General features: G+C 39.3%; 1 protein-coding gene across 1 annotated transcript in view; it reads right to left on the bottom strand.

Moving 5' to 3' along the window:
• Window positions 1-936: 936 nt before the first annotated feature.
• The window catches only part of SLC2A13 (solute carrier family 2 member 13), a 140,820-nt gene continuing 130,606 nt past the window's right edge, over window positions 937-11,150 (bottom strand). The window contains exons 8-10 of the mRNA XM_056847038.1: window positions 8,063-8,184; window positions 2,289-2,441; window positions 937-1,240 (exon numbers count right to left, since the gene is read on the bottom strand). Coding sequence (XP_056703016.1) covers window positions 1,014-1,240; window positions 2,289-2,441; window positions 8,063-8,184 — 502 coding nt within the window. The 3' untranslated portion in view covers window positions 937-1,013. The remainder of the gene's footprint in view (window positions 1,241-2,288; window positions 2,442-8,062; window positions 8,185-11,150) is intronic.

Here is an 11,150-nt window from a genome sequence, read left to right as displayed (position 1 = left end):
TAGCAATGGCCCCACTTTGTCTGCAGGTAGTCTGGTTTTGCTATTTTTGTGATTTGCAAGGGGCCTGGCCACTTTACTATTAGATACAGTGATAAGCTTGGACCAGTGTGGAACCAACAGGGCATTTCTATAAGCTTGTTTAATGTTTTGCATTAAGGGGCTTGGTGCATGGGGCTGGAACACACGAAAAGGAAAGGATTGTTGTTGTGCTACTGAGGGCAACATGCTTCAATGAGCTACAATTGTGGGGAGAGAGCCTACACACAGAGGACCATCCCTCCACAAGCCTGGTTTCAAGCGGCTGACCATCTACACCATGATTCACAGCTGGATTTCTAATGGAGGATTTCCAACAGAGTTCTTTTGTGGTATTGCAAAGTATCCCTCAAGTGAAGCAATGACAGTTAAAAAAGATTTGTGCTTGTAAAAGGTGGGCATGTTAAAAATAAAAATAAAAAGAGAGACAACAGGAATACTGCAAAACCCCACCTTCTCCATACATATTAAATTCATTTGCTTTTTAAGGAATAAATAAATAAATAATGGTTTCCACAGCAGGCAGTGGATTTTTTCTTTCCTGCTTAGTTCATAACAGGCTGAGCACTTTTGTACTGAATATACCAAATCCTGGTTGCCAGGTAACCATACTTTTATGATTCATCTGGTTTCTGGCTAGCTGTTCTTTTTCACATATTTTTGCAAGACTGACAACTAAGCTTAGTATTCCATCATTTGCATTTGGTATCACAGTTTTGAGGACATTAGGAAAACAGCAGTGCATGCTATAGGAATGCTTATATTGTCACAGGATAACTTATCCCCTTTGCAAGCCGTCACTTTTGGCTAATACTGTATTTCACTTTATTATTATTATTTTTTCAAAACAACATGGTTGAGAACATGAGAAGAAAAGAAGAATCAGACCAGAAGCAGGGCAGTGAGGGCATCAAGAGCAGCTCCTTCATCCCCACACCCAAGGCTTTTAAATGATTAAATACACCAGCAGCTGGAAATCACTCCACATCAGAAGCATCATTGTCAGAAAGATGATAATTACTTCCCTTTACCCGGATATATTCAATATACCTCCCATCATCAGTATCTGAAATACCACATGTACACAGCGAGTTCTCAAACAAGCATTCGATTTCCTCTAGCTTCTTCCCTTTTGTCTCAGGAAGGCAGCCATAGATGAAAATGAGTCCCACAAAAGCAAATCCTGCATACAGGAAGAATGCTCCTGCAACACAAAAGAAAAAACAAAACCCACACACAGACATAGGATTATTTCCTTCTCTTCCAGAATAGATTTGTGAAAATATTGATAAACAAGTGGGAACCTGAAAGAACTTGCAGGAGGCATCTCCCCCACTATTTTCCTCTTTCCTGAAAGCCCCCATAGACTCTTCCCTTTTCCTGTTTTTTTCCTCTCCTTAAGGTTGCCAGCTCCAGGTTGGGAAATTCCTGGAGATCTGGGGGTGGAGCCTTGGGAGGGCGAGGTTTGGGGAAGGAAGTGACCTCAGCAGGGTATAATGCCACAGAGTCCACCCTCCAAAGCAGCCATTTTCTCCAGGGGAACTGATGCCTGTAATCTGGAGAGCAGATTCTTTTATTTATTAGGTACCAAGGGGACAGATATCGGAGTACCAGAGTTAAAATGAAGGTTTCTGGTTACTTTCCTACTAATTATATATTTGTTATTCAAGGGAGTATTAAAAATGCAAGTTTTACTTTCTTTACATTACAGGAACCATCTTTCCAATTATGGATGCTTGGCATCATATAGGGGATCCTACAAATAATAGGCAAAATCAAGGTTTCCCACCCTCATTGACTTTTCTGCAGGTTGATCTCCAACAATGGGTACCCAATGCAAAATATGTCCAAATCTACTGTTTTGGAATTTAACTATTTATGTACTACCAAGAGCATTAAAACAGAAAAGTAGTTCTTGGAATACAGTTAGGAATGATAGGCTGATGATTTTCTTACATCAAAAATATGTTTAATATTTGCTAGAACTTTAACGCACCTTTGTGACCATTTTAACAGGACTATAACCCGATCTAGTTAAATTATGGAGAATCTCTGACACACTGTGTTAAGTATTTCTCATACCAGCAAGAATGTGCTGAGAAAATTTTCATAAATATAAATTAGCTTTCTGGAGGCCTTTAAGGAGAGAAGGTATACTATCAGACTAGCTCTTTGCAGATGGAAAGCGAACATTTCAACTATCTGAAATATAGTTCATTTGGGAACCAATTTAGATAGAAAATACTTCTTACCATAGTATGTAAGATACTCAGCGGTGTGCAAAAATGTTAGTGACACCAGTACATTGAAAATCCAGTTGACGCCAGAAGAACATGCATTTCCTGTACTTCTAGCCCAAAGGGGATATATTTCAGAATTTACTGTCCAAGGCATTGGTCCCATTCCTAAACAAACAAACAAAAAACAAACACACAAAAAACCAAAATAATTAAATTTTACAGAACATCCAGACACAGGATTTAAATACAAACAGACAATGGTAGAATATGTGATTACTTTGAATTAAAAATGTTAGAGTGGGAAGGTAAAATGATATCACAATTAGGAAATTAGAGAAAAAAAACTAAATGCAGTTATTGAGAAATGTAAGGAAAGGTTAGGTATGTTAGAACCCACCCACCTCCCGAAATTCAGGAAACAGAACCAACTGAAACAGAGAGGCTTTCAAGAATCAGAATATTTCTCAGGTGAATTAAAAACAAAAATAGGGAAACAGAAGCTGAACTGAAAATGAAAGATATTTTTAAAAGTATTCTGAATAAAGTAAGGGGAAACTGAAATATAGAGCACTTACAGAGGGAGTAGAGTAGGGAAGTACACCTGAATACCATGAAGGACATGAACAGGCCATTCCTGAAGGGGGACATTCAGGCAGTGGCCAGGAGCGGTGTAGCCACACCACCTCCACAGAGGCTTCCTGGCCACTGAAAATAAAATAAAGAGAATTTAAAATATAAAAGAAGGAAAATGCCCCCATTGAAAACAGTGAGGCTACACCAACAAAAAAGGTGGCATAGCAACGATGCAGCGCAAGGGGGAGTTCCCGGGGTGAAAGGGGTTAGGAAGCAGCCTAAAGGTAAATCTTCCCCCTGGAACACCCTGGGAATGCCCCCCCCCCATGCTGGTGCGGGCTTTCCCTTCTGAGAATTCCCTGCTGGGATGGCTGTGCTAGGGGCAGGCGCCGGCACAGCTCCACAGCTCCCCGATGCTGGCGTGTTTGACCTGGGATGGCGTAAGTGTCCCTTATCCTGGGTTAAAGGGGTGCTTACACTGGCGCAGGGTCACACTGGTTCCTAAGGAGTTTCACCTCCCCCTTCAGCATTGCAGCTTTAGTAAAATGCTTACAGTTAGAAGGAGTTTTTGAAGTTAGGAACAGAGAATGTGTTTATGTAAAGATCAATCTTTGAAATGCACTGGTTAAATTTATCAGTGTAATGACTGGACAAGAAATTGTGTGTGGGGATTAATTATTGAAAGTTAATTATTTCTGCAGAAATTGATTGTTATACATCCAATTGTGTTAGCAAAACATAGGGAATGTAACTTCTTAATACACTGTGGGTAGCCGTGTTAGTCTGTCTGCAATAGTAGAAAAGAGCAAGAGTCCAGTAGCACCTTAAAGACTAACAAAAATATTTTCTGGCAGGGTATGAGCTTTTGTGAGCCTCAGCTCACTTCTTCAGATACCCTGCCAGAAAATATTTTTGTTAGTCTTTAAGGTGCTACTGGACTCTTGCTCTTTTCTACTTCTTAATACACTCTCCATTTAAAAATGCAATATAAGTGTGGCCTTCCATTAAAGTTACTGGTTAATTTAAAAGGAGACTACATCTCAGTTAGATCAACAAAAGAAAAGAGATGGCTGTAGGAGCATTTGGGAGTAGAGCTTCTTCAAACATAGAAGCAAACTTTAACTCAGATCAAGGTAATAAAAGATTGTGAATAAACCCAACTGGGGTTCTGTGGGTGTATTCATTTCTCCTTCTTTGTTTGAGGGAGATATCTGTGGACGTCGGAATATGAAAATGTACAATTTCTGCCTTTAAATGTTAATGGGCTAAACTATCTTGTTAAGAGAAAGTAACCATTTAGTTAAAAGGCAACAAGCAGAGGCAGATTTTATTCAGGAAGCTCATCCAACTGAAATGTGTGTTAGGGAGAATATGTAAGAAGGACTGCAGGAAATATAGAGAGTGTATATCAGAAGGCCATTATTTATTGGTTAAAGAAAGATTATTGAATTCACTTTGGTGAATGTACATACCCCAAGTCAGGAGTATTTTTAAAACCTTAATGAAAGATGCATACAAAACTTAAGGAAGGGGAAATAATTGTAGCTGGGGAATTTAATATCGCTCCTCAATTAGATTGACAGATTTAGCATAATGTGATCCTGATACATTTTTAGAAATGATCGAGAGACTGGAGCCTAGAAGACTGTTGGATAGTCTATCATCCTTTTGGGGAAAACAATTCCATTTGGGGTGATAGAAATAATAATTATTAGGAAATAATTCTATAACAACACAATTAGGAAACAATTTCTTAATAGAAATAACACATACTCTAGGTTAATCTGTTTCTTTGTTTCTCCTGAGATTTTAAGGAGCACAGGTTTCTAAAATGGAAACATTCTAAACCATGATCACATGCCAATATTATTAATCTGTAGATAGGGTCAAGATAAAAGGGAAGTTGGTGATCTGACCCCATGATAATAAGATAAAGGGTTTAATCATGAAGAATATAGAGGACTTTTTTCAGGTTTAAAAACAGATTAGTGACTTTGGTTCTTGTAGGTTATCCGGACTGTGTAACCGTGGTCTTGGTATTTTCTTTCCTGACATTTCGCCAGCAGCTGTGGCAGGCATCTTCAGAGGAGTAACACTGAAGGACAGTGTCTCTCAGTGTCAAGTGTGTAGGAAGAGTAATATATAGTCAGAAAGGGGTTGGGTTGAGCGGAATCATTGTCCTGTAAAAAGTATCAAAGGTAATGTGCTAATCATTGTCCTGTAAGTATCAAGATAATGTGCTAATGAGGGTGTGGTATGTTAATATGGAACCATTGTATCCTGAAGTGATCTGTTAATGTGTGAAGTCCAAAGCTAATCTGCATGGCTATTGTTGACTGTAGTCTTTGTTAGTCTGGAGGTTTTCAGGACAGGAAGCCAAGCCTTATTCATCTGAAGATGAGTAAGTTACTCCTTACTGAAGTTACTCCTCTGAAGATGCCTGCCACAGCTGCTGGCGAAACGTCAGGAAAGAAAATACCAAGGCCACAGTTACACAGCCCGGATAACCTACAAGAACCAATGAACTCTGACCGTGAAAGCCTTCGACAAGATTAGTGACTGTTTGTTGACTCTGTGAGAGCAATTCAAGGCCTGGTGGAATAGCTCTGTTTTGCTGGCCCTGCAGAACTCTTTCAAGTCCCACAGGGCCGATATTACCAGGAAGAGCATTCCACCAGGCCTGAGGTTCCCCACCCCTGCTTTAGGACCTGGCTCTTGTCAAGGACAGCCGCACACTATTAGGGCTGGGGACCACCAGTAGATTAGCATCTGATGAACACAATGTCCTTCGGGGGGGGGGTGTACTGGGAGATAAATGAAGTCAATACTTAATTCAGACTTAAAGGAAGTTCTGTTAGCAAGGCTGCATAAAGTTATATCAAGTGTGAATGACTAAAGGATTTCTTATACATCATTGTGGGCCAGAGCCATCAGGCAGAAATATTTCTAACAAAGCATAGGAAAAATGTTTAAATCTAGAAATGGATTTTCTGTATATTTATCTTTGACAGAAGCACAATGTATGACCTTAATCAATGGCATTGAACCCCACAGAGGATAAATTAAAATTTGTAACACTGAAGTTTATAGGTGTTAGAAATGTTTAAAAAATGAAAATGATGAGCATATGTGGTGGGACTGCAGAGATGCACAATCACAGCGGGGGTCAAATTGTGAATGTTATTCTAACGGTGACAATTGGATTTTGATATAGCTACATTTATCCTCAGTCAGATCAGGGTAGGTTGTCAGAATATATTAAATATGGTAGCTACAGCAAAGGCAATTTGGGCTTGGCACTGGAAAAAAGCTACCCTTATTTCTCAAACAGATGTTATTAAAAATACTGAAAATACTAGAAATGGACATTTTGACAGATAGTATATGAAAAGGGAATGGGACTTATTATAAGAATATTGTGGACAAAATATAATTTGTGAGAGTATGGAATTCTGACAATGTAGCTATACTATTTGGACAGACAAGTTTTTTGTTTGTTTTTTGTTATAAAGACTTATGGGGTAATTTTCTGGAATTAAAAAAAAACAACTGTCAAGTTTGAGAGCTGAACCATAATTCCTGTTTCCAAGGGAGCGTTTTTCTCATTTATGTTACACTGATAAAAGAAAGAAGGATTCAAAATGCATAACTTCTGATTGGTCAGGTTTATGATTGGTCAGTAAGCAGACATTCAATAATTTTCATTGGACTTCACCTTAGAACCCATGAGAGGAGGGGCTGAGTCATAGTGAACTTTTAATTGGTTGAAGGGTTTGATGGGAGAGAAGAAATGGGCAGTCACAGTGAGTTTAGTCAAGGTGTGTGAAGATTCAGCTATTGCTGATAGAGGTAACAAAAAGAAGAGCAGAAGAAGAGTTATCTGAAGGAAGGAGGGGGACTGAGAATATGGAAGAGGCTGGAAAAAGAGGCTCAGCCGAGGAAGAGGAGGGGGAAGCTTCCAGGTGCAACACTTTACTCCAGTATCTTCAGTGAGCGGTCCTGACCAGAGAAAATTAATGAGCTTCAAGATTTAGCATAAGCCAAGAAACCGCCTGACAAGAAGACAGACTTCAGAACAACACTAGTAAAACTATCGAGGTGCTGACTTAGGGGCATAGACTAGAGAAATGGGAGAAGTAACATAGGGATTGCTACCTCACTTAAAGTAATTCTAAGGAATACAGTAAGAAGGTGAGCCTGCATAATAAAAGTCGTTAAATATTCATACAATTCTTTTAAATATTTAATTCTTAAATACACTTTTAAATATTTGATTCTTGTTACTCCTTAGTGTCTGTCTATCTTATACCTAATATAAACTAAGCTACCAGGCTATAAATAAAAGGCATGTTTTACTTTTAATGGTAAACGATGCCAGTAAAAAACAGACTAATAAACAGAAACCATTATGCTTACAGTAGAATTGTGGCCAAGGGATGGGACAAGTAAAACTATTTTTTTTTTTTTTAGAAAACACACAAGGAAGCCTCAAACCCACCACATGGACATTATCCTGAACCTTGAAAATCTACCTGTGGGCCAAAAAATATTGGTTATCTGTGATTCTTTCTTCCAAGACTGGCTCAAATCTTATTAGTAAGTGTGTCTGTTGCATACAGTGACAGGACATTGAGAATAACAAGGGGAGGTTAGTAATGGGAGCTTTGGGAGACATAATAAACCAAAGAATAAAGCAGTAAAGCTGCGCAAAATGACAGGGGAAAGTAGCATGAATCCCTATTGTCCTTGGATTTTTCATTGTTTTGTTTGGAAATAATAGAATAAAGGAAGGCAGAACAGAGAATGAAAAAAGAGGGTAAGTTGTTGTAACCACATAGTAAAAATCTTTAAAAATTAAAAAGAAATTAGTAGGACAATGAGTGACTAGCAAGGTAATATGTTCTGTGAATATTCAACACAATGGTTATGTTCTGGGACAATTTTTCATCCAAGATGTGTACCTTTTCCTCTCCTGGGGATTTCTCATGGGTTGTACCAATTATATGAATATAATATATCTCTTAGGGTTTTGACTGTGTGGCCAAGGAGAATGTTTTCATACAAATGTGGTACACCCAGGTAACTCATCATTTATTCCTCACTTGGAAGGGCACTGAACTTGTCTAAAATTCATGCCAGGTTCAAAATTCTTCCTAGATGTAACAGAAAACCAAACACCTGAATTTCTTTTGCCTTATAACCAATCTTTTTACCTGGTGCAAAGAAAATCAGGTATAAAATAAGTCCCAGGAGCACTGTCCAAGAGTAAGGTGTAGGGCAGAAATTGTAAGCCCAAAACGTGTCCCCCGTTTTGAGTCTGGTCTCATTTGAGCATCTGAAAGACAAATACCATATAAAATGAAGTTTAAATCAATACCTGAACCAAAAAAAGAAACCATGTGATTTTCAACAGACTAAGATCCAGTGGACCATAAAATCCAACTCCTGTGCTGAATCACGACAATTTCTACCTAAATGCAGATTACATAATTAAAAAAAAAAACCTTTAGAGGAAGAAATCAATCCTATAATATTCCAAGGCTGCTTATTCCTTTGCTAAATTATTTAAACTATTCCTGCCTTTGGTTACCCAAAAACTACAATGTGGCTACCAATCAGATTAACGCAATAGTTATGGATTTATTTACTTCATTTATACCCTGCCTTTGTCCCAGCGGGGACCCAAAGTGGCTTACACAATTCTCCATTTTATCCTCACACCACCACCTCAGACGGGGTTGGTGTTGTGATGATAAAATGCAGGAGCAAACAACGCTTTAAACTGCTTTGTGTCCCCACTGGGGAGAAAAGAGGGGCACAGCTATCTACACAAACAAACATAGGATGGTGAGAATTTATGAAAAATATGGGAATGGGACGCTTCCTAATCTTTAGTTTTGGGTCAGGAAGCTTATCTGAGCTTTGTAGACAAGGGATTTACAGCTCCATTGCTCTCAAGCTTCTTTGAACCGTATCTTGTGGGCCAGCAGTTCAGTGACTGTACAGTTCCCTGAAGCCTGAAAATGGGCTCAACTGTGCTTGAGCTGTAATTATTACCCACAATTTGGGCAAAAAAGAAACAGAAAGGTGAATGTTTGATGGTCAGTTAGAAACAACAGGATAAGGCATACAAAACGTCAACATTTTTTCCTAGTAGAGAAATCTTGGGAAAGGTGAATTTTCCCACCCACCCAGGAAAACCTATAGTAAGCAGATCCTAAGCTGAGTCAAAAGGAATTCACCAAAGGCTAACTCAAACACAAGATGTCACCACCCTCCATTGCAATCTCTTTTCCCTTGTCTCGTCCATAATCATTTTGCACAAGTGTGATGACTTGATAAAAGTAATCTTTCAGTCCCCTTTCAGCAAGTTTTTACACAGTTTTCTGTTTTCCCCCCAAAGCTGGCTAGAGTAGCAAGTAAACCATGTGTGCGCAATGCTTGTCTTTGTGTTGAAGCCATGATTCTTTTGGTTCCTACCATGCTAAATAAGCAGACTCAAGTTTATTTCCTTCTGAGACCCACCTTACACAGGCAGATTTTTGCATTCACGTTGGCTTTTAAATGAGAGACAATACACTAAACAGCTTCACTGCATCATATCATCTCATTTCAGTGTTGCTCTTAGTATCTTTTGCAGGTGCAGAGTGATGAATACTGGTTGATTATTCATGTCGAAGTGTCTTGAAGCAAACAATACTGTAATTGGTTTAGTAGATTCCTTTCAGGCAACACTGCAGCTGCCCATTAAAGTCAAGTCCAATGTCTTGTTATGAATGCATCTCAAGCTACACAAAGGCTCTAGTCAGTTTATCATCCTTCCTTGTTAGCCACTATGAAACAACCTGCTGATTACAGTGTGGCTTACAGTCTTAACTAGCAAAGGGACCATCATTAGGTAGGGTGTAAAAGGAGAAGGGAGGACTCGCATCCCCTCAATCCCCTGGGAAACGCAGTGCATGCCTTTACCCTCTGTACATGGGAGCACACTGTACCAACTAAAAATCCCTATACTGGGGGAGGGCGATGAAACGTTGGTGCCAGAAGACAGGTTTGTACTCAGTGCAATATAAACTTAAGCAGGGGAGGACTGCTTTAAGGTGTCAGCAATGATCGGATCCGACACTCTGGCCCTGAGAATTGTATTATTCTGTGCTGGGCAGAATGGGATTTGTAATCTTTTCCTGTCTCCTGTTGCAGGAAAAAAGGATTTGCCCTTTGTATTACTAGGTCCTCAAGTGTTTCATTTTTCTATTATGTACAGTGATGGGTAGCTCTCCTTGAAATCTTTTTAAGAACTCTGATAGGAAATCTTTCTTTAAAATAAACATGGAATAGATAAATTCAAATATATGCACACAACCTCTTCCCTGACAGAGCAGGCTGAAAAAAAATATCCCATGCTGCCCAGTACAAAAGGATAGTTAGAACAGGAGATACATTTCTGGAAAAGAAAAGCTCTAGTCAGCCCCCCCTGCCCTGGACTCATCATAGTGGTATTTCATACCTTAGTAAATGGGGAAGGATGTGGCTAGCAGGGGAAACCACTCTTAAGCAACAGGCTCAAATCCAGCAGACTATCCAAACTGAGGGGATTTGGATGTTGATCTCCCCCAAATTAAAATTTACCATGGTAACACTCAGAGAGACCACTGGGGTGGAGGTACAAGCTTGCTCCTGGAGTGGATCCCTTTCTTACCTGTGCCCCAGGTTGCCATCTGTTTCAGGCCAAGCTAGACTTTTTTTTTTTTAGAATAAAAAAAGAATTTATCTATGCTATCCTGCCTGTCTTCACACCTGTGCCAAAGTAACCAAAGGCAGTTTCCGTACAGCTGATGGAATGAAAAGGCCTTCCTCTTCCCACATCAAGTGCCACTGTTAATACAAACCACCTTGATGTTATAGTTTACAATTGTTCTGCTGATCTTGATTCCAACAGCTCTCCTTTTTCTTGTCACACAAAATAAGAAAGCCAAGTTCTCTGGCAGTTTATTTTCCCAACTGCCACATTTAATTAGCTACTCTGTGTTCTTCTGTTGCCATGGTTACTTCAGATTTCCCCAGAGTTCATTGTTTCTGGGCATGCTCATTAGTACTGACAGTGCAGGCAAGTCTTGAGTTTTTGGAATTCCCCCACTACCATGTATTTTGTGTGTGTGTGTGTGTGTTTCTCCCAGACATTTTCTAGAAAACTGCTTGAGAAGCATAAATAGCATGATATTTGGGCTTTAAATCAGGTGTAGCTGCTGTTGAAAAAATTAACAAATGATTCCAGGCATCAACAGAGATACATCATTAAGG

The sequence above is a fragment of the Euleptes europaea genome, chromosome 3, assembly GCF_029931775.1.
Source record: "Euleptes europaea isolate rEulEur1 chromosome 3, rEulEur1.hap1, whole genome shotgun sequence".
NCBI lineage: Eukaryota > Metazoa > Chordata > Lepidosauria > Squamata > Sphaerodactylidae > Euleptes > Euleptes europaea.
This window is presented reverse-complemented; position numbering and strand designations above follow the sequence as displayed.